This window comes from Chanos chanos, chromosome 3 (assembly GCF_902362185.1).
Source record: "Chanos chanos chromosome 3, fChaCha1.1, whole genome shotgun sequence".
In the NCBI taxonomy this organism is placed as follows: Eukaryota; Metazoa; Chordata; class Actinopteri; order Gonorynchiformes; family Chanidae; genus Chanos; species Chanos chanos.
Window position 1 is genome coordinate 28,126,407 of NC_044497.1, and position 23,947 is coordinate 28,150,353.

The following is a 23,947-nucleotide window of genomic DNA, read 5'->3' on the forward strand; positions in this document are numbered from 1 at the left end:
CATACTTATCATTTCTAGCTGTCATTACATTTACTTGGAATCCTACCTGTATCTGTATTATGCAAATTTGTATGTATTATGTATTTTATTTTTTTTTTTACATTTTACAAACAGTGTGCTCTTACACACATCTCTTATCTGTGCTTGGAGAGGAAGGGACTCAAGCTGGGCTAAGTGTACCCTTATTCTGAGCTGAGCCCAGACTAATAAATCTCACACTGTGTCCATGGCCATCTGTGTGCCAGAGAACAGGAACACAGCGTGGAGCTCCGAGTTCTACTGACTTGTTTTAGAAGACCCTGACTCAGAGGGAATACATGCTGCTAAGACCTATTAGAAGAGAATATATATACACACACACACACACACATAGATATATATATACATACATACATACATACATACATATATATATATATATATATATATACACACACACACACACACACAAGTATATATATATATAGAGAGAGAGAGAGAGAGAGAATATATATATTATCCTGAACGCTAAAGTTTAGGATTAATCGGGGTTTTAATAAATGTCAACAGCACTCAGTTAGTCTGAAATTCCTTTAATGTTTCAGTTGGTATAGGTTTTGGAAGCTTTTTTAAGTCAAAGATCATGATGAGCAGCCAAACAGCAAAAAAACAAAACAAAACAAACAAATAGACAAAAATCTCATACCCAATGGGGGAACAGGGGAAAAAAAAAGATACAATTTTGATCTGAAATGACAACTATGTAACATAAGGTCATCATGTGAAAATATTCTGCAGCTCCAGGGATGATGGCAGCATGCTGTAAAGTCCAGACTAGACCCACTGAAATCTGCACCACCACAGAATAGACTATGAATTTAGGCACAAAAAAAAGACAGAAAGAAAAAAAAAATCAACCTGACATGATTACAGTAAAACACCCTTTATACTAATTAAGGTTAAAAAATGCATAGACAAATAAGGGTTTTAAAACAATTGTAAACATAATAGGATAAACCTTCCTGTCACTAGTGGATACAATGTTATTTGTTGGCTGTTTAAATGCTTGTGATCAGTGAGGACATTCAATTAAAAATTTATTGCCAATAGGATGTCAAGAATTTATATTATTGACAGTCTTCTGGTATGTTTAAAAGAACAAGCTTCCACAAATTAAAAAAAAAAAAAAAAGACAAGCAACAGTCATTGCAGCAAATTTTTCAATTTTGTCACAAATCTAGGCAAATGATGAACACTATAAAACCACAAGGCAGGCATGCGTCATGTCAAAAACATTTAAGTTACAATTAAGTTAAGCAAGTTAACAAAATATACGTACACACATAAATATCGAAGATTTTGAGCGTGAACTCGAATCACTACAACGGAAGTTTCCAAAGCCTAGTTTTTAAACTATCAGAATCAAAACAGAGAAACATTCCAGTTTAGAATTAAGTAACAACACTAAAAACTGAGTTAATTCTAGAATACAGACCGTTCAGTCGACACAGGCCACTTGGGAGCCTTGAAGACGTGTTTTTGATCAGTTCTGACTGTTAGTGAGAGGACTAGTAATATTGTAGTGTCCTTCTGGATGTCCACAACAGATCTGGAATTTCTGTTGTGATTTCTGTGTTAAAGGTGAAGGCGTTGTCTGAGGGAAAGGATGCGGGTAGCATGATCCCGACTGCATTGTTTAAGTGTGTTCTAATCTGTTCTAATTTAGTCTGTCGCAAAGTTTAAGGCTGTGGTTTGGTTCATTTTCAGCCTGAATGTTTTAGAGTTTTGTTTCCCTTAAAGGCCAATATGCCTTTTGTTCACTAAGAAGAAGGGTCCTGGCCCTCTGCCTTGATTGGCTGATTTCAGCATTAGTTCTTGAGATAATAAAAATAAATAAGGACCTAAGACATTCATTGGATAACTTTAAAATGTTCACAATACAAACACAGTTGGCACAATTCATTCGCGTTTTGATTTTTTTTTCTTATTGTCTGTACAATTAAAAATAAAAAAAAGTTACACAATGTTATATTAGTCCAAAACATGACAATATGAGTCAGGAAATCCTTGTGTACATCATTTCATGAATCTGTGCTTGATCAATATTACAGTCCTACTCTTTTATCATGTTGCACACTGACTTCCTCTGCAGCATACATGTTATGGGAAAGAAACTATCGTGTTAAGATTACAATCCATTTGAAGGAACAGTGAAACCAAATTAACCAAGGACCTACATCACAATTCGAAAAAACGCAACCTGCAAAAAAAAAAAAAAAAAAAACCCTGCGAAAAATGAATACAACAACAAAATATTAACAAACCAAATGAATGGATGTCTTCAAATGACATTCCCCCCCAAAAAAGGCTTCTGTTTATAACACTTCCAAAATATCTCTCTTTCTTTCTTTCTTTCTTTCTTTGACCAGATATATGAGGCTCTTGGTCCAGACACTCACCAAAACAAACACACGTCACCACTTAAAGCGTTAAAAAAACGAAACAAAAACGAAAACAAAAACTGATGAAAGTTAACACGCCCACACATGGTCTTTCTCACTTGCTTTAAGAAACCCATTCTACTCCATGTCCCCGGGCCTCTGGCCCTCTGGGTTTAGTGTGACAGTTAGTGTGAAGAAGAGGAGGGAAAAGAGGGAGGGAGGGAGGGAGGAAGGAGGAAGGGAGGGAGGTGGCGAAGCGCTGGGGGGCCCCCGTCCCTCTCCCATCTCAGACGTTCCATGCTCTCCTTCAATCAACAGTGTTGTGGTGGAGGTTGATGTAGTAAGATGGGAGACGTGGCAAGAGGTCACTGCCTTCGGTCTTCAGTTTCTGATCTGGAGAAGGCCATCACTACGTCCTCAGCACCTGTGGATTTACACAGATTAATAACCATTAATAACACTCCACTGGGATTATTCCTGTAGAATAAACACATATACACACACACACACACACACACAAAAAAACGAGACCAAGTTACAGGTGTCTGTGTTCGATAGAAAGGACTCAGAGAAGAACAGTTCCAGTAACTGATATTGGAGTTGCTGAGTTGCTGTCCTCCTGTGTAGGTGCACAGTGTTTGGGATTTTGCACCTATCTGCCATTCATTCATTTCATCAAGACCAAAGTAAGATCCTGAATGACTTGGATGGAGTTAAGTGTACTTGATCAGAGCCAATAAAGCCAGCCCAAGCTCTAGCTCTGTGACTAGGACAATTGTGCAGTGTATTTCCTTGCCTTGGACAAAAATCCTTCCTCCTTGGAAATCCTTCTGAGAGTAGGGTTGACCCTAACCTTTAACATTAAAGGCTGTTGAGAGTGACATTCACAAAGCCAACAATAAAGATCAGATCCTTCCACGAGACAGGGCCAGCATTCTTACAAACTCGTTTACTGAAAATGTCTGTTTTCAACTCAACTTATTTTGACAGACTCAGGCTCTATACCAAGGAAATGTCATGAGAATCAGAAAAAGAAGAGGGGGAAAAAAAAATCCCTTTTCGTTGAATGTGGTGTGTGATGGTACTGAACTAAGCTGACATGTTGTCTCGCGGTTCTATGGTGGTGTCCGTCTATCACTCAGCCCTTTAAAGAAGTTTCTCACTGAGCGTCCTGGTGTAAAGAGCATTGTGCCCCATCCTGATAACACACAGCTTTAAAACGCCACAAAAGATTAGGCTACCACACATCATCTCAGTCTGAAATATGAGCAACTCAAAGCACGGAATAAATACATACCACAAGCCAAAAATAATTAGGCTATCTCCATCAGAGGAACGCATGAGAACTCAAAATTTCTCAAAGCCAAAAGCGTAACAATGTTTTATCATGAGTAATCTGTGTAAAAAAAAGTCTGAAGTTAGGAGGCAAATGATCTAACTTATGATTTTACTCAGGTATGATACCAGACTGTTGTGGAAAACAGAGCTAATCAATTCAAATCCTAAAAAACAGATTCTCCCTCAAAACAAACTGAACCTGCTGTGCTTCAATTAATGTGGATTTCAAAAACCCACAATCCATAAATAACTAAACAGATAGACAAGGATAAGAAAAAATATATTTTATTAAAAATAAATCTGTTTTGAACCTGATGGGATCTAGTCAGCAGTTTGATATAAGCCACTCTTTTGGTCCTGAATCAGATGATGATGTAGACACAAATCCTGTGACATGAATGTCAATCATGTCAATCAATTTTTTGTGTGTGTTTGCTTTTTTTGTGCAACCCTACTCTTCTTCATGTCAAGCCAGAGATCACACAGCCCACAGAGAAACAACAACCTAATGAAGCTGTTGATTTTTATTTTTATAAAGAGATTCTTACGTCACTGTTAATAAGCACTAGCATGAGTCATTACCCAATAGGACATACACATTAATCAGGACAAATATCACTCATTGCCAAAGAGTTTCAAACAGATTTTAAACTGTGATGTCAAACGCTCACTCAGCTCTACTGCTTGGTTGCTTTTAGGTATCTTTCTGGTGAAAAGCCTTCTTTTATGTTTCTGCACCTTTGCTATAAAAAGACTTCGCAGCTTCTCCTAACACACACTGGTTTGATGGATTTAATTATGAGGAACAGACAAAAGTAGGCCACAGTCTGCATCACTCACACATACACACACACACACACACACACACAGAGTACACACACACCAGACTGTGCAGTCTGTGTCTGTGTGTGTGTGTGTGTGCGTATATTTATGGGTTATATGTAAGACACAGTGGCTGGCACAGTAAGTTAGGATTGCTTGTCTCTTTGCTGCACATCAGAGGCAGTCATTTGGCTGTTTTCTGTGCTCTGCTGAGCCTGACCTGAGCGTAATAAGCAATAAAGCACGGAGAACGGAGGCCCTTTCAAGTCCATCCACTCGGCCTTTCATGTTCTTTGCCCCTGGAGATCAGAAAGAACTACCTTTTGAGGCAAGAGTGGACTATTTTCATTCGTACAAAGGGCCCTAATTCACACATCCCTGTCTGTAACATGGAGGAGAACTGACAAAGAGTCAACATGTCCCACATATAACAGTGGACATTGTCTGGGCAAACACTGCAGCATATCTGCAGTGCTCTACTGTGTGACTGCAGAAAAACAATCGAAAAATTGTAGAGAAATAGCTCTCTGAAACGTGTTGAAGTGTGAAAACAGACCTGAAATGAAATTGAGAGAAGGAGAAAATCATGACATAAAATCTGGAGTTGAACGAATTTATCAGTGAACAATGGAGAGCAGTCAAAACATGGAAAGAGAGAGAGAAAGAGAAAGAAATGAGCGAGAGAGAGAGAGAGGCCCTGTTTACACCTTGCATTAAGATCAGATTTTGGTGGACAGCTCTAAGGACGTCCGTTTACACCTGGCTTTAGAATCCGTGTCTCGAGAGACCACTTGAGATCGGATCTCACTTCCCCCCTCTATATGCAAATAAACACAAATTATTTCCAACATGTTACCCCTTTCATTGAATGTCAGTTTTGCTTTTTTGATTGGAAATAGTGCTTATGACATGTGAGATGTCAGACAAATGTGGTGATCATTGATTGCTGTTTTGGGACATTAAGGCACATTAAGCTGTTTCCTTATAATGGGCGTCAATGGAGATGAAAATGTTTAACGTGAGATGACAACGATACTGACTTTCTGACAAGAGATGTCCGAGAGAAATTTGGTGATCACTGATCGCAGTTTTGAAACATTAAGCCGCGTTAAGCCTTTTTACATTAAACATTGTTGTTTTGAATCGGTGGGAGGCATAAATGCACTTCCCATACCTAGTCTGTTGGAAATGAAAAGAAGAAGAAATCAAAACAATATCCATTTTGCCTGTTGTTGTTGCCTGTCGTCGCACTTTAATATGATGCCGTTGGTGAGCGAATGAGTTCGTACTTCCAAGTAAGCAGAGGATGCCAGTTGTGTAGACAGTCGTTCAATGTGGTCGAGTTCGTATTTGCATTTACACTGCTATAAGAATGTGGTCATACCACTTCTGAATGTGGTCTGAGTGATAGGATTTTGATGAAAGCTCAATGTGCATTGGATGTGTTTACACCTGTACTTTTGAGCTGTCCACTTGTGATCGGATCACCAAAATCGGATCTTAATGCAAGGTGTAAACAGGGCCAGAGAGAGAGAGCATTGAGAGAGAGATGCAGCCCAGGGATTAATGACATTCTGTGCTCTGGGATTAAGGCCAGAAACATAGCAGAAGAATACACCAGTCATGTAACTCAGCAAATAGACTAGTTCACACAGCTCTGCTGCTGAAACAGTACCTCTGTCATGGCCTAGACTGCACATAACACACAAAACTTTCAAAAAAAGGAAAAAACAAACAAACTAAAACCTCCAAAGAAGTATAAAACCTCTCATCCAAACAGCCTCATCGACATTTGCAGTTTGTTGACATAGCTAACGCTATCAGGCCATGCTGAGAGGTTCGGGTCTGATTTGAGATTAAGCGAGTGCTGATAACTGCTAAAAACAGCAGCATGTGCCTTGCTCAGCATGCTGGCAGATTCATCAAATTTAACATGACAGGTCGTGGGATATTTTGCAGTTAGACAAATATGGCCAAAATGAGTTTGGGAGCTTTATATTGAATGACTGCTTCATCTTGGCCATCACCTCTCTGATCTCTAAGTTGCATAACAAAGCTCATCCTTGTGTAATCACGGCAAGGACAGGTCACACCCCCATGGGTTTCAGCTGTGTGACCACCAGTCTCAATGGAAATGCCTGCAGTGAAAACCCGGCCGTATTAAAGTCAGAGGAGGATAAACAAAGACACTATGAATCTGTGCTTTTATTAATTTCTGTGTTTTGACCCATGCTGTGACGGGTGTGTGTGCCACTCCCTTCTAAAGCCATACTGTGTCTCACAAGCCCCAGCCGACGCACCAACACACGTCAGGGCCCTTCTGCGCTGTTGCCTGGCAACAGATCGGAATTAGATTGCATCATCACTCGGCAAAGCCGGGCACCTATGGACAAGCAGCTGCGTGCGCGTGTTCTCTCTCTCTCTCTCTCTCTCTCTCGCTGCTTAACCCCTCTGGTCTTGTCTTCAGCCAAAGAGTGCCGAGGGATATATAGCCATTCATGGTAATCATTTACTCATATCAGGTATTACAAATTTTCTTAGCTGTAAACATTTTTTTTTTTACAGGGATTGAATAATATCTAATGGGCAGATTTGCTAGAATGGTATATAATAGTAACAGATTAAAGTGAGTAACAGTTAGTAAAGTGATAATATGCAAAATCATATACTCACTTTCTTGTTTCTTTTCTGGACATGCACAACTTCCTACATTTGTTAAATATTTTGTTCATAAAATTCAATGAACTAAAAAAAAAAAAAAAAAAAAAACTAGACTGCTTCATCATTTTGAAACTTGCACTTTGCAGTCAGTCAGATTAGCCCCAGTACAGTGACATGGATAGGCTAAAGGAGAGCTGTGTGTCTGAAGAGCCTGTAGAGCCAGAATTAGAAAGCCATTTGAGGAAACATGGCTGGCAAAGTGAGTGAGTGATCGAGTGAGTGCAGCCCAGAGTGAACTGAGCTCTCTCTCTCTCACACACACCCACACACACACACACACACACACACACACACACACACAGGATTAGGCACTTCATTTTAACGTCTCTGCGGGTGCACAGGTGCCAAAAAGGTGACTTGTGCCGGAGGAGAGTCCTCTGAGGAATTCACTACTGAGCAGCCACTTTGTGAATCTGCATCTTCTACCCAATCATCCCCAAGACAAGCACATGTCACCTTTACAGACGTAAATAAACACACTGTCCAAACGCCAAAAGTAATGCAGCGAAATACTCTCCCTTACTCTCGTTTGACCTTTATGAACCTCCTCTGTTTTTCATATGCTACTTATATTAAATTTCCTAGCCAGCAGGAGCAGACACAAACAGACTGTGCAAAACGAGAATAGCGGCTGAGCTGTTTATCAAACCTCGGACAGCGGTGGAGGACACAGTCTGTCAGTGCTGAAGAGGATAGGGAATTTTAATGACAAAAAAAATAAAAGAAGAAACCCTTAGCTACATCAATACATCAGTTTATTTCTTCATTTACTGAAGATGAGATGACCTCTGAAGATCCCATTCTGCTCAGGATTCGACATGAGCTAACGAATGAGTCATATTTCATCAGCACAAAGGCCATCATCTCACAACTAACAAAAACAACAACACTTCACCTAAAAAACCGTAGGCCTTTTCAAATGACAAGGGAACAGCATTAAAACAAAACAAAACAAAAACAACAAAAAAAACGTAATTATCCTCCATGCACAATTTAGGCTATTCAGACAAATCTTGATAACACGCTGAATGTAATAAATTATACTTTTCCTTTTTGGAGGGATAAATTATCATTATCTTTCCATGCATCGCGTATCTTCTAGTCTTATCAGGCTTATTTTGGGAAATCCTTCGAGACCCTGGCTATGAGACCAAACGAGCCAAGTTCTTCCTGTGAGGCCCACAGGCTGAGTGTTGGGAGTGAAGCAATGATAAGGATTATCATGTGTGGGAGGGTTACGAGGTATACAGACATACAGAGACGAGACAGCGTTGGCTTCACCACATGCCTAAAGGAGACACAGAGAAAACACAGAGACATGTTCACTGCGCATTGCTATGAATGAATCCTTCTGTCAGGCAACCATCTGGACAGAATTATTCCATGTTTTGTCACATATACACAGGAATACATGCATTGTGACTCAGGCTGAAATCAATAATGCGGCAAGGCACTGCACTGGAGGGCTACGCTATGCCGTATATATCATGTGTGTCTACGAAGGCACGCTTTAAGGCAGGAGAAGAGGGTTCTAACAACATAACGAGAGAGGTAGATGCTGCACTCACACCATCCCTCCGTAATTAACACTCCAGCTTGCTTTCAGGCCCCCTAATGAGGACTGCTCCGCTCTTCCAGTCACATGGCGCCATGGTAGCGGGTCCACAGGGAGCAGCTCCCCTCTCCCCGTGAACATCGCAGTCGCCATGGAGACGCTCCACTGTACTCTCTGTTGTTCTGTCCCAAAGGCCCCAGTAGGTTCTCACCCAGTCTTGTCCCAAGGCAGCTGCCTCAATACAATCTCTAAGCTCGGGCTGCGTGCACCATCTCTACTCTTCACCCAAGACTGATTTTTTTTAATGCTTTGTTCTGGGTTCCCTGTAGTTTTATGGTAAATGACTACAAAACATGCCAGAATATTGATATTTAGGCTAAATTGGCTTTTAAGAACAAGAGATACTCTATAATGCTTACGGTCTACCTAGAGACGACTGCAGTCTCAAACATATATATAGAAAAAAAAAAATTGCATGCCACATTTAAATGAAAAATAGTCCCTGTTTTTCTGAAGCATAACACACCGTTATGCTAAATGTAGTGCCATATTTATATAGGTAGTTTCCTCAGGACAAGCTATGCGTCAGCACTCTCATTCAGGTCATATCTCGGCCTCATTCATTTTTACAGAGCACACCCAGCCCCAAATGTCCCCTCCGCCAACCCCTCTGAAACCCCAAACTTCAAGGCACAAGAATTCATTAAAAGTGCATTACAAAATTCATAACATGCCTTTATGCTAATTAGGCAATTAAATTCTAAAATGCAAATCTGTCTGACCCGTAAACAGTCAAATCTGGCAGCTTTACGTGGCGCAGTCTCTCACTGCATGAGGAATGCTTTCTTGTGGTAAACTGACGGTTTATTTCAGAAACCTTATTTCCTTATTTGGCAGTATATGGAATGATATCTAAGTGTTACTGATGCTGTGTCAAAGGACGACAAGGCGACAGTGAAACGTTCTCATCAAACTTCTCTATCACAATACACAGGACTGTTCACGGCAGAGGACAACTGCTAAACACTGAGAAAAGCCACGCCACAGTAGTCCAGGGCGGCCTCGCTCAAAAGCCCTGACCTCTTGTGCTATGAACACACAAATGATTCAGTGTGCCCCGTTCAAACAAACCCTCATCTCTTCACTGTGCTCCCTCATTAAGTACACAGACACCACTTTTATTTCATGCAAGGCCTTCCATGGAATGCACCCTAAAAAAAAACCAAAAAAAACCAGCATGCAGAGCTCTGAAAATTCAGTTTTGCTGAACTCTAAAAACATTTAAGAGGAAAGAAAAGCTGACTGTCTGGGTGTAGCAAGTAAAAACTGGTGCTCTGTCTATAAGCATTTCAAAATTCCACGGTTTCACTTTGGAGTGGTTCCTTGTCTGAAACCCCCTGCTGGCTGCAGACCAGGCCCAAGATCAATGCCCAGCCATTGGATACAGGACACCGTTTCTTCCGGCACGGGTCATGAACAGCCTCTCTTCACTCAGCACATTTCATATCACTTCAACCTGCCTCGGGTCATGCCTCACAACAGAGGCCCTTTATTAAGGTCACATACAGGAGGACAAGATAGCACACAGCAGAGTAACTTTCTTTTAAAGTGCCAATTCTGCAGAGTACCTTAGTTTAAAGTGATTATACAAAATACCTCTGCACTGGCCATCAGCTTCCTCAAGCAGGCCAGTGGAGCATTCAGAATATTCACCTTCTGCATGTTTTGAACACATAAGAGGCTTTGAAGGTTTAAGTTATAAACTACACTGAGACTGGATTGAGCTTTGAGAACCTTTTTTTTTCCTTTCGCTTCTGTACTCTGTTCATTATGTGCTGTAAAATCAGAGTGCTTCAGGATCCCATTTCAGAAGTTTAGTCTTAAAAGTATTCTGTGGTTGATGACTCGCCCATTGTAAAGGGGCTTTCTTTCTTATACCACCATCTGTGAAATACTAAAATATTGGGTTTGTGGGTGTACTTCTCACTCGTAGTCAGAAACTAATCGAGATAGAGATGAAATGAATTAATGGATGGAAAACTAAAAGTGACCGATACTGAAAACGGCTCATCAACGCTTGCCAATTTAAAATTGCAGCTGCTTTCACAAGAAACACCAATATGAAATAATAATCATAATAATCATAATAATAATCATAATCATAATAACAGTGATAATAACAATCATCATCATAATAATAATAATCTGTAACCCTTCAAAGGCAGGGACAAAGAACATTTCATTTTGCGCGGACACGGTTAAAAAGAAAAAAACTGACTGGAGTATGTGTGTGTTGCCAGCGTGCAGCCCATATTTTTATTTATACCTACCGAAAACAAGACAGAAGCGTGCATTATTTATGAGTCACTTTCCAAAAAGAGCACTGTGTGTTCGCATCTGTACTTATGAGCCGCTAGCAGCTCGAATGAATATTTCATGAGCATAAATTGTGGATAGGTTTTCTCCAAAATTTCATCAACCAAACGTCAAGGTGAGCACAAACACCGCAATGTCCCTCCAATCATCGGTGTAACACGAGCGCTTTTCAGATCAGTTCAAGTAACCGATAGCAGCAGGAACGCTAAGGAATGATTCGAAACGTTAATCGCACAAACGGACATGATATTATTGGTGATTTGGACCGCTGAGGGGTAAAAACAGATGCTGAATCATAGTGTGACTAGTCACTGAAGGTGGCTGAGCCAGCAACACCCTTTAATGACGAATGTGGACGTGGAGGGAAACTCATACACTTTGCTAACAAACAAGAAACAGCCCTACCTGTATCAGGGGTCTACGACCTACAGCGCCCTTAAACTGAGAAAACAACCTTTGCTTATCCATTTTATTCAACAACTCCTTTACTGCACCGAATTAGATGGATGGTTTAATCCCTGTTAACATAGCGCCCCCGTGTGTTGCAAAAGTATATGAGCTAGAGAAGACGGAAAGGCACAACGTAATTTTATTTATTTATTTTACTGATACTGATGTCATTAATTTAGTGTTTTTGAAAAAAATATTTTCACCTTTAGCACAGATTACCACATATGTCACTTATGGGGTTATATGGTGTTCTCTTGTAAATGATTGTAAATCTGCGTAGGAAATGGAGCCGCACGGAGTGGAGCTGTAGGCCAGACTGCTGTGGGAAAGCAGGTGTGAGATGAGTCACTGGGTGTTTCTATTGAAGGCTTACCCTGGTCAATGGGATGCTGGGGTAGCTGACTCATCTGACTGTGTACCACACCTGCGTAATTCCGCAGAAATGCCTCCTCGCTTGGCGTCAGCTGAAGAGGGTGTGGAGAATAAAATAAATTAAAAAAGAAAAAAGAAAAAAAGAAATGACTCAAATTGCTTCAATTAAAATTGAAGACCTAGTCCTTAGTTAACATTTTGAAACCACTGTTAAATATAATCATTATGCTTCATTAAAAAGACGACAATCTGACCAAGAGAACTGTAGAAACAAGCAGTTTCTCTGTGCTGTTATTTCTGTTCCAGTTATACAGTGCCCTCAGAGAAGCTGAAGCGGTCGGCCATGCTGTACATGCTCTGCCAGTCTTGTGAAGCGTGTGTGATGTTGGTTCCTCTAGGGTGACACTTACATTTGATCCCATCTTCTTTAGCATGAGTAGCACCCGCACCTTCTGCTGAATGTACATCTCCTCAGGAGACTTCCCAGGGGCTTCCTCACGGTTCATCCCCCCTGCTCCTGAAGCACTGCTGTCACACACACAGACACGCACAGACACAGACACAAACACATTTTCAATAAACCAAACGTTTACCCACTCCACGTACCATAGTGATGCGAAGTGGAGGGTACCCATATCCACAAAATAACTACCAGTTCTAAGTTTTGTGACTTTGCTACAGTAAAACAGCCAAGGAACACAGAGGCTGTTTACTTGATCCGAAACCACAAGAGAAGTTCTAATTTAGTCATGTTTAGCGAGATGCATTTTGGAAACACAGTTGCTCATGCTGAGTGCCCTGGTAGCAACAGTGTTTGTTGGTAAACTACATGAAATATTTCACTTCATCTACACAACTCTCTCAAACTGGATGTCACACAAGTTTCATTAGAGCTTCTGGCAGGCAATCTGCCGAAGCCGCACCAGAGAGAATTAAATCATTACAAGACTTTTAAACCTTTTCTCTCCCTAGAAACAAACACACACACAAACACACAGAGAGAGACAGAGAGAGTAAGGCAGAGAAAAGAGGAAGAAGAGGATGAGGAAGAAGAAGAAGGGGGGGGGGGGGCAGATCTGTGACAGAAGCCTGAGCTAGCTGGAGTCACGGCACAGGTTGGCAGTGCTGTAAAAATGGCCCTCATACATATTTAATAGGAGTTTTCACTGAGCTCTTTGCCTTTGGCACACTCTCCTTCACTCCCTCACTCCCTCACTAATGACCTATTTTCACAGTCAGACTACACAGTGCAGTGTAAGGACAGACACAGACAGAGGTAAAAAAAAAAAAAAACCAGATGGAAATAAATTACAGAGAAAGCTATAGACCCAAGTTCTCTGCGAGCTGATTCATTACAGATTTCCATCCTTGTCACCTTATATTTACAAAGTGTACTCAACTCAAAAAAAGCATCCTCCTTTCGCTGAGGTAGCCAAACATGTTTTCCAGAAAACAGCATAATGAGGTGGGAAAACAAAGACTCTGGTGAACGTGACGTGTTCATAGTACTAAACCACATCAATTCAATAATATGATGAGGCATAAACGGCTGCATTAGGGATAGAGCATCAGTTTTACATAATGCAGAGAGAGAAAGAATATGAGAAAAAAATAGACAGTGACAGGGTAGGGAGAAAGAGAAAGAGAGAGAGAGAGAGAGAGAGAGAGAGACTCAGTCTCAATTTGATATCCTTCTTTTTGGATATTCTACCACAGTAAATCCCATAGGAGATACCCTTACTGTGATAGCTCATGCCCTCTCATCTATACAAAGGCTTCTAATGCGTGTTGACAGCTTGTTTGATGTGGGTTTATGTTTAATTGAAAAGCTGGCTCAACTCCCCTCCCTCTCTATGACGGGAGGGAGAGTAACGCTCGGGCCCATTTTCCCCAGCTTAGGTTGTCACTGAGAGGACCGTGGACTGTCCTCTTTTTCTGGTTGAGTTTTGCAGTCCAGTTCAGTCCACGTATCTCATTAGCCTTTTTTCTGTGACATCATGCCTCGTGATCTTTCAGAGCCATTCGTTTGTTCATTTCTAAAGGCTAGCCATATGAATGAGATGAAAAATAAAAGCAAGACATAGCCTAGGCCTGCAATTACAACCCTAGGATTAAATAAATAAATAAATAAATAAATAAACTAACCCATATTTTTCTTTCTGAGGTGGCCTATCCATTATAGACCAAAGGCTATATAACGTCAGAGGGACCTCATCAAATGGAGAGGTTGCATTTTACTCTCTCTCCCTCTTGCTTTTTCTTTCCTTCATTTCACTCCTGGTGATGGAGGAGGAGGAGGAGGATGAATGCTCGGAGGGAGGAGCGGATGAAAGAAAGAGGGAGCAGGAGTGTCAGCTCTGCAGTAGAGTGGTGATGGGTGCACCTCAGGGAGGGGGGATTCAGAGCGGCTTGTGCTTGTTTGATCATGTCTGCGCTTGCCACTCAAGACGAGCAAGACACCCGCCACGAAACAGCCAGGGTCCCTAAGGCTGGCACTCTCCCGTTCACCGACAAACCAGAGAAAGAAAATCAACCCGTCTCCCAGATCCAAGGAAGCCGATGCAAAATGGCACTTCCTCAGGTAACAGGGCAGCTCTGAGGGGGATGTGATGGCCTTCAGAGAGCAACTGAAGTCACCCTCTAAAAATGGTCAGCTAAGCAATTGTGAACAGGGTTGGCAAAGCCATGAGGGGCAGATGGGCAACAGCTGCCTTGTATAAGGATACAGGATTCTATGGGTTACAGCCAACACATTGAACAAGGGCTGGTATTTACATCTCCCTCATTTTTTCTAATACCCATTTTAATTTCCTCACACAATTTGATGTCAAAAACAAAACGCTTATTTTCTTCAACTTTTGTTATTCAAATACGTGCATATGAATGGGTTGTAAAAGGTTCTCAGAGGGGTCCAGATGATTTCAACCCTGTGTGCTAGTGACGACAGTGAACGTAACATATTTAAAAACAGCAGTACTCAGATACACAACACATCCTCTGTTTCCATATTAGCCCACACCCCTCACCTCTCAAAAAATAGCCTAAAACTGAAAACTGGTTTTCAATTTTATTGAATCCACTGAACGTAAAGGTCAATCAATTCTGCATTAACTAGGGGGAAAAAGTCATTTTTTTAATCAGTATTCTTCTTGCAAACAATATCCTTTTGGCAGGGCTTATTAATTTTATTTGTGGTTAATTTTCCTCTTCATGTGTTCACATCTCCTGAGTGTGGGGGAAAAAAAAAACCTAATCCAGTTAGCTTGAGCAGTTAACTCATTTATGAAGACCATTATATTAGTACTAACAAACTGTAACACTTGGTCATTATCTTCAAGAACATTAGATGCTTGCTGCTTATTCAGCTGGTCTGCTCTTTCCAAAAGAACAGACCAGCTGAATCAAGCTACGAACAAGAAAGTGACTGAAAAATGTGTTTTTGTGACAGCTTAGAACAAGAAAACTTGTCCTGAGGTACAAATGGAATAAAATTTAAACTCATCTGTATTATTAGAAAAAAAATGTACTAAAAAAATCTGCAAGATGAAACTGGCCAAGAGCTGAAATAAATTCAATATTATAAAAATGACATTCATTTCTGTACAGTAACCTATTTCATCTGCATTCAGTTTTAATACAAATTAAACCTATTTGTCATGGAAGGAGGGCTATGAAGAGGATGGACAGTAAAGGTGATACTAAACCGTTAAGAATGGCCCCTCTCCCAATAATTCCCTTGACCACTCACACCGTAATCACACACACATTTTCTCTAACTACACTCACATCTCCTGTGATGACGCACTATAATCACACACATCTGAACATCTGCCCTCTATGACCCCTGACCTATGCCATTAAGCAAGCGCGTTGCTGAAGTCCTTTAACACGATTCATGAAAAAGAAAACATGAGTGTATGCAGATGGCGGGATTAACACCGCGAGATGCAATCAAATTTTCAGTGTGAGCCTAGCGTAATCCCTACTCATCCTCTGTTTTGCTCCTGTCTGCCATGTTAACATTAGCAACAGCTCTGCAGTGTCAGGATATGCTGAGAGAGACTTTGACATTTCAGCACATACTGACAGTTTATCTTGGTTAATATCACAGTTTAAAATCACAGCGTGTCAACTATTTTTCCTCCATATCTAAACGCAAACAGGTAATGATATTTCAGACTTACCCACTGGTGTTTGAATGACTTTCCATAAATCAATAAGGCATTTAATTACACATCTGTGTAAATTTTGCATTTAACAATCGATTTCTGAAAGAGTTAACGTACCATACTGACGGATTAAAATAAAGCGATGCATGCTCTTAAACCCAGACTTACGTTCGCGCTGGGTAATTTATAAAACTACAGACAGAGTGTCAGGGGAGACAGCCTGTTTCAGCAGACACATCGAATACAAGGAGTGAGACGGAAACGTGACATGACGGGATGCTGTAGATGAGAGAAAACAGAGCTAATGAAGACATAAATAGAGCGAAGAGTGAGCGAGAGAGAGAGAGAGCGAGCGAGAAATACTCTGGCAAAAGTTTTTACACTCTCTCCTGCTGTCATACCGGCGTAAGACATGCCCAGTGTGATTAGAATTTGAAACGCGATAGGCTTTGACATGTGACAGGGTGATGGAGGTTACTAGCCACTGCTGCCGAGTTCCTTTACCAAAGTGATGCACTAACTCATTACCTCATTAAAAACATATACAGCTCACGTATTCAGACCCGGCAATGCCCTAGGCGTTCATTTCTACAGCAGTCTATGCAAAGAAGGCATTTTTTACAGGAAATGTTACAATGCATCAAACAGCTGAAAGATTTGTCCCATATTTAGCTAAACAAGCCTACCACTGTCCTGGGCTTTGGTCCATCACTTGTAGGCAGTCGATTTAATAAGGAAAAGTTAAGAGATATAAATAACTTCCACGCTCCGAAAAGCAAATCACATCCAGTACGCAAATCTGTCAGCGGATACCAGCCCAAGCTGTGACATTACCACCGTTCCTCCGACAGCTGCGAGATCAGGGATGGGCTGAATCCGGCACATGTACTGGGAGCAGAGGAAACTTTCAACCAAGAACTGGACCCAACTGTTCAACAGTTATTTCTCTACTGTAAATTTGGGTGCTCGTTTTTTAGAGAAATGGAGCGTTCAACATAATCAAAACATTCTGATCCATAACCAACCACTAGCCCCATCTGCTACCCGACGATCTGGAAGGACTGTCCCAAATTAACGAGATCGTAAAATCTTGAAACAGAGTCTTTAATTGGTGTGTTGAAGTTTCAGTCCTATTACTGATGTGGATGATTCTGCTTGTTCAAGGGATCTGCTGTAAGACGATGACAGAACAAAATCTGCATTCCTCATTAAAAAGTCTCTTTTCACGGCTGGGAACAAGCGGAGCTACAGAAACTCAGCTTTGCTGAATAGTGCTAACAAACAGGTGTGTCGCTCATCTCCCTGAAGAAAACAGAAAAACTTGAGCTCCAGGAGTTGATGGTGAATATATCACCATGGAAACATTAGCCAGGGCATGAACACGGTTTTCGCACAAACTAGTCATGTCATGTGTGAAAGCGGCTTTTACATTACACGAACACTGCACATGTGCAGAGTGAAAACAACGGTCCATGCATGAACTGACAATAGTGATGAAAGAACATGTATGTGAATATTATCCTAGTGATAAGTTGATCATGTCTTGATGACACCATGTCATAACCGAAATCGAGAGCAAAGCCTCATAAAATGCACCGTCCTACAAAGAAATTGTAGCATCTTAAATGTAACTTTAGACCTTTCAAAAATATAAATATCCACATGCGATATAAATAAAAATATAAATATCCACTTGAAATCCTCTGATATTCCCCCTTTTCGTAACTGAAAAAGACATTTTGAAGCCATAGGTTTACAATACCATTTTCTCTACAGACTGACTGGCATTCTTTTATACGAATTTATGAGCGTGTGCAAAGACAAAAGAGAGCAAAGTACAATCTGGAGAGTTTAATAGTATCCAGTGTTAGGAGTACATTTTGGGTGAGCTAACTATTACTGAATTTGGAGGTATGTCTTCCACTGCTGTGCCTGTCATGAATATCAATACTACAGGTACTGCAGTGGGCTGGTCCCTCTGGGCCACAGAAAAAAAAACTCTACCAGATTTAAACAGGGTATAACACTTAAATTCTTTCATTCTTCAGAGCTACATACAGAATACGCTACCCCAAAGAACTCTGTTATTATTTAGGCTGTGTTGTCATTTTCTGTTTTTTTTGTTTTTTGGACAGGACCAGCACTATGACTAGAGGCAATAAGAGATGTTATAGCTTGTTCAGTGATTTGATGCAACTCATCAAATAAATACACATTAATGTTATACTGTCTGTACTATCCTGTTTTGATGATGCTGTTGTCAGCTTTGAAGAACATGAAGAACATGTACAGTGACTGACAGACAATGTTAGGGAGGCCCAAAGCTCCTGAGGTGGATCAGTGCCCATCAAACAGCTGAATGAGCTGGAGCCATAAGTGAGAGCAGAATTTAGCTTTTGGCCCATGGCTCAGAGGCAACTGATGGTCTTCCTCTTGGACCAGTCTACTGAAGTCGGTCGCTGACGTTCAAAAGGCTGACAACCTGAGAGAAAGAGAATTTGCAGCGCAGAGACTTCATATCCAAATACACATGCTTAGTCGACCCTGAAATCCATCTAAACTCAAGAGCCGGTATAGGCAACGTATTCATTGCCCTGTGTGATGTAGCTTGTAGGATCACAAGTGACCAAGACATCTCATGGAGGCTAGACTCGAGCGACAGAGTACAATCAGACCATACTGGTCAGTTAGACTGAGACACGACATGAAAGGGAAAAAATTGTGCGTTTCTTTGTTCAACTGTTCCATAAAAACTGAGCTAGGGTTGTTACCCGCCACCATTGACAAACAAGCTATCCATGTAGCCCAAGTAACGTTTGTCGGGTTTAAGGCAACACATGGTGCACTTTCACAAGAACGATCAAGCTGCTCCAAACTACATACACATACAGGCCCTGCAGCTTAAACAACAAATGGGACACAACGAAGAATTATGACCTAGTAACTCAGAAAATTTCACTTTATACGTGAGGAACTAATGCGAAACATGTCCATCACCGCTTATGCTAATAAAACACTGAGCTAGTTGGGATATTTGATTAAGTTCCGATCAAACGCTTCATGGTTACGACAATGCTTTTGATTTCACGAAGAAAACTACTGAAAAGCAGTGAAGACAACAAATAGACAATAATTACACGACAATAATAGCACTAAGCAGGCAATGAAGCTATGCAAGAATCACACAACGCCGCTTCCTTGTCTCCCTGGAGAGCCACGGATAGTTAGGAACACGCTACTAAAGTCGCTGAGACTATGTAAGATTTCCACGTTTTGGAAAAAGAAAGGGCAGTGACAACGACCATATCTACCTATTAATATATATAGATACAATAACACTGGCATTTATTTGAGATAACTTCGTCTGAATGCAAGCGGGTGCAATTTTCGCAGCCACTTTACACGGCTTGCTAGCAGCTCGAACAAAGCCTTGAATGAAGTTCCCACAATTCCATCCAGGTACAGAAACCCAGACATAAAAATAGGTGAAATATATTCCACGTTCATCCACCACTCATTTTGGTCCGACTATCTGAAGACAAGACAATTTATGTGTGCTTACCTCTCCTGTTCCAGGGTTCTTTCGTTTGAATTTTATTTGAATGGTGTGTAATTTCAAGGAGGTGTCCTGTTCCGGGGTCACATCCCGACAGTCGATGAAGCTGCGTCAGGGAGCGGAGTGACTCAGTTACTGAAGCTCCCGCTGCTGTGTCAATCTCTGCAGGGTGCAGAAATATTATTCACCATGAGAGGACGCTTAGGGAACAGTGGACAAGAATATTTCTGCCGTGAATAGAACCCCGGGACCCAGTATCGGGCTCATTACATATCAATACATAATAAATTTAACAGAGACCTTCTGATCGGGAAAAGGGATGCAGAGATAAGAAATAAAGAGAGTTAGAGGTCATCAAACAATTCAGATTCACGAAGTAAACAGAAGAGTTTCTTTCCGACGTTTCTTTTCTAAGGAAATCTTGATGAATTAGAATGAATAAGTAATAAAATGAAAATATTCTTATGAAACACCGTAAGATGAAGTACAGTTTTTAGACATCTGCATTTGTACGCAAAGATTTGGGAAGAGTAAGACATTTAGCACAGAACCCACACGTTATTGTCTATGCTAATGCTAACAATGATGTGTTGTCTTGAGAAATGAGCAATTTCAATAAATTTGGTCTCTACTCAGTTGTTTAGTTTCTACCCAGTTGCTTTTGTTTTACAAATGTAGGTATGTAATGTAGCTATGTGCAAAAGTTTGATAGTCTAAGTTTCTCTGAGCTATATTAGTAAATGTTCTTGTTAAAAATCTCTCAGTTGGGAGACACTCTAGATGCACTAAGGTAGCAGGCATTACTCCAAGACTTACAGGTGATGCGCGAAGATGGGTAGCTGATCTTAAGGAGAGTGGTGGAGCTGAGGTCTTGATCAGTTAGTTCAACAAGGCTGAACCAATGCCTCAGGGGACCATGCTATAGTTCCACTTGGCCCTATAAAACTTCCTTTTCCTGTGTCTGCTACACTTGCTTCTGAGTTCCCTGTGTCTATTCCTGTTGCTTCCAGGGTGCCGGTATCAACTCTTGCCACAGTTTCTGCTGTTCCTCTTGTAGTCCCAGCCATTTATTCTGGGGGAAAAATCCTCGCCCTGCATCCAAAAAGCAGAGGTTGGAAACCTGACTTCAGATAACCAGCCTTTGGGGCTGGGGCCTGTCTCTGCTTGTAAGGCTCCACTTTTGTTACTGTCACTGCTGAGGCACCTGTCTCCTCTCCTGTTGATGTGGTGGTTCCTCTGAGTCTCTAGTGCGAGTCCCCGTTCCTTTTACTGCTGCCTTTGATGCTCAAGTTCCTGATCTAGTTGGCCTCAGGGTCGCAGTCCCCTTTCCTGTCATAACTGAAGCTATTTTGCCAGCAGAAAAAGCCCTGGCACTAGCTTCAGATCCAGTTGCCATTGCCTCTGTGGTGTCAAATTCCGCTCCTGTTCCTGTCACAGTTGCATCTGAGGCTCCTGTCCCTGTTTCTGCTGCAGCATCTGAAGTTTCAGTCTCTGCTCCTGCTCCTGTCACCACTGAAGTTCCAATCCCAGAGTCTGCTCCTGTTGTCCCGGAGGCTTCTTTGTTGGCTCTTGATGCCTTGATGTCTCTGAAGCCCCAGTCCCCGCTCCCATCACTGCTGAGGCTCCAATCCCAGTGCAATCAGTGGCATCTGAGGCTCCTGTTTCAGTCCAAGTTGCCACAGAGACTTGAGCACCTGTTCCTGCAGCTCCAGGCTCTGCATCATCTTCTGAGGCTCTCATTCCACAAGCCACCATACCTGTAGCAGAAGCTATAGCTCCCAAGGCTCTGGTTTCTGTCCCTCCTGAGCAGCCTCTAGCTCTAGTTCCTTTCTCTCCTGAGTGGCTTCTGGCTCCAGTTCCTGTCCTGATCTCTGTTCATATGCCTCTTCCTCTTGAGTTGCCTCCTGAGTTCTCTTAACTGCCTCGATCATATCCTGCCCAAGTATCCGTTCCTTATGGGTTACCTCCCAAATCATTCTTTATCAAGCCTCCAGTTCTGGATCCCATTCCACCTGGGAAACCTCCCGTTCCGGATCCCATTCCTGAAAGACTTTCAGCCTCTGCCTTCCACCCACCTCCCCCACCCAGGCCTCCAGTCCTGTCATTTGGGTTACTGTCAGCTCAGCCCAAGTTTTTTGTCCCACTACCCAAAGTATCAGCAGTACTGCCCAGGTCACCAGTCCTGTTGTTTAAGTCTCCAGTCCCTACAGTTCAATTGCTTGAACTCATTCCATCTGCCTGTGTCTTCAGCTCCTACAGGCCTTTTGTCCAGGTCATCTCCAGCTCCTGCAGGTCTGTCCCCTGGGCAGGTCTGTCCCCTGGGCAGTCGCTCCTCCAGTCCTTCAGGCTAGGTCTTTGCCTGCTCTGCCAGGGGTTCCATCTCAACTGTTTTCAGTGCCACCAGACCAGTGTCAACCAGCCCAGTCATCTCCATTCCTAGCAGGCTTGTCATGATCACCAGTCCTGCCATCTCCAGTCATGTCAGTTGCTCCGCTTTTGGTCCCTCCAGTCCTGTCACACAGGTCCTTGCCCGCTCTGCCCAGTGCTACATTTGGTTAAATTTTTATTCATCTACAATATTTATTCTTAACATAAGGGAGTCAAAGTTTCAATTGATTGTGTCTATAAATATTTCTTTTTAATTTATCAAAATAATTTTTACTCAAATGTATGGAAAAATAACTAACTCTGTACACATTTAACCTGTTTATTTAGTGCGCTGTCTTAGATTCTAAGTCAACTGAACTGAACAATAAAGCTCCATGACACAAAGTGGCCCTTTTATGCTCTGTTTTTCCAATCATCTTGTAAGAACTGAGTTTCCAGATGTACAGCTTAAAACTCAAAATATGAGATACAAACCATGTGAAAGCAATGCAGTAAAATCTATCAAATTGGTATTTAACCCATTCAGTCACACTGGATAAAACACTGACCAAAAACAGGCTGTGTCATTTGTAAAAATTCACACATTTATGTGTTTTTTTTTCAGACAAATGATCATCATATTTACATTTTGCTTAAACCAGAACGACAATGAAGTACATTTTAATTACAACAGAATATGATGAGATATGCATAAAACTGTATTTCAATAGGAAGAATACGTCGTAATGAAATATTTACTGAAATATTTAGATCCTCAAAAATCAACAGAGAACTGTATACTAGTCCTGATCTATGGATGGACGAGTCATTTAAAGTGGTTCAAATTGGAAATTAATTCATCAGCTCCAGGAGATTTCTCAAGTCTCAGACTGTTTCCCCTCATGAGCCTTTCCTTAGTGAGACAGCTGGAGAGTCGCCTCCGTACACTCCCCGACAATAAGACCTACACAGGAAAAATTCAGCACAATGCAACTGGTCACATATCTAGGGAGTATTTGGGATTAAATGGGTTAGAGATAACCTTTAGGCACCTAGCAAATCCCGAAAATCTCAAAGCTGAATTAGAACTTGTGCAGCTAAAACAGAATGGAATTTCCACAGCTATTATTTTTGTGCCATGCTATAAACCACTACAGTGCTTGAGGGTGAAAGTTTGTGTCTGCACTGACTTGGGCACAGACAGATATGACAGATCAGATGAGATGTCTCAAGAAAATGCCCAACTGGCATAACTGACATGACATGCTGAACAGAGTGAAAGACTATGGCTCATTCACCCATTCAAGTACAATTCACTTTATTAATGAATTATTTTTAATGATGTCAAATTCTTCTTCTTTAATTAATTAAGTTTGTTTATCATGTTTCTGAATGTGTACGTATATCCTCCAAGATCTATTGTCTCAAGCAGACATGTAGCTGGTAAACTGTCATTAAATAAAAAATATGTATTTTTTCCTTGTGAAATTCTGTCAAATACCAGATGCAGTGAGGCTTGCTGGGGAGTCTGCTTTTACTTAAGCATGTGTGTATGGTGTACTACAACTTCTCCTTGTTTCCTATCATGGTGTGTTATATGCATTTGTGATAATGTGGATAGAGTCTGGGTCAAATCACCTTTAACTCAGTCATTTAAAAACACTGGTTTCTGTAAGACAGTACAGAAGTTGCAGTAGTAGCTTTCCATCTTTTCTATCATAGTGAGTCAATGTGAAATGAAAATATACATGTGATTGTGAATAAATGAATACATGGACAGGCTTTATAACAATATGGGGAT

At 41.2% G+C, this 23,947-nt stretch overlaps 1 protein-coding gene across 1 annotated transcript; it reads right to left on the bottom strand.

Moving 5' to 3' along the window:
* Positions 1-909: 909 nt before the first annotated feature.
* ctnnbip1 (catenin, beta interacting protein 1) lies at positions 910-19,854 on the bottom strand. Its single transcript, XM_030769154.1, has 4 exons — positions 19,786-19,854; positions 12,465-12,582; positions 12,056-12,146; positions 910-2,844 (listed from the first exon to the last, which is right to left on the bottom strand). Exons 2-4 carry the CDS (start codon positions 12,558-12,560, stop codon positions 2,786-2,788), a joined length of 246 nt encoding a protein of 81 aa, XP_030625014.1. The 5' UTR covers positions 12,561-12,582; positions 19,786-19,854; the 3' UTR covers positions 910-2,785.
* Positions 19,855-23,947: the final 4,093 nt, after the last annotated feature.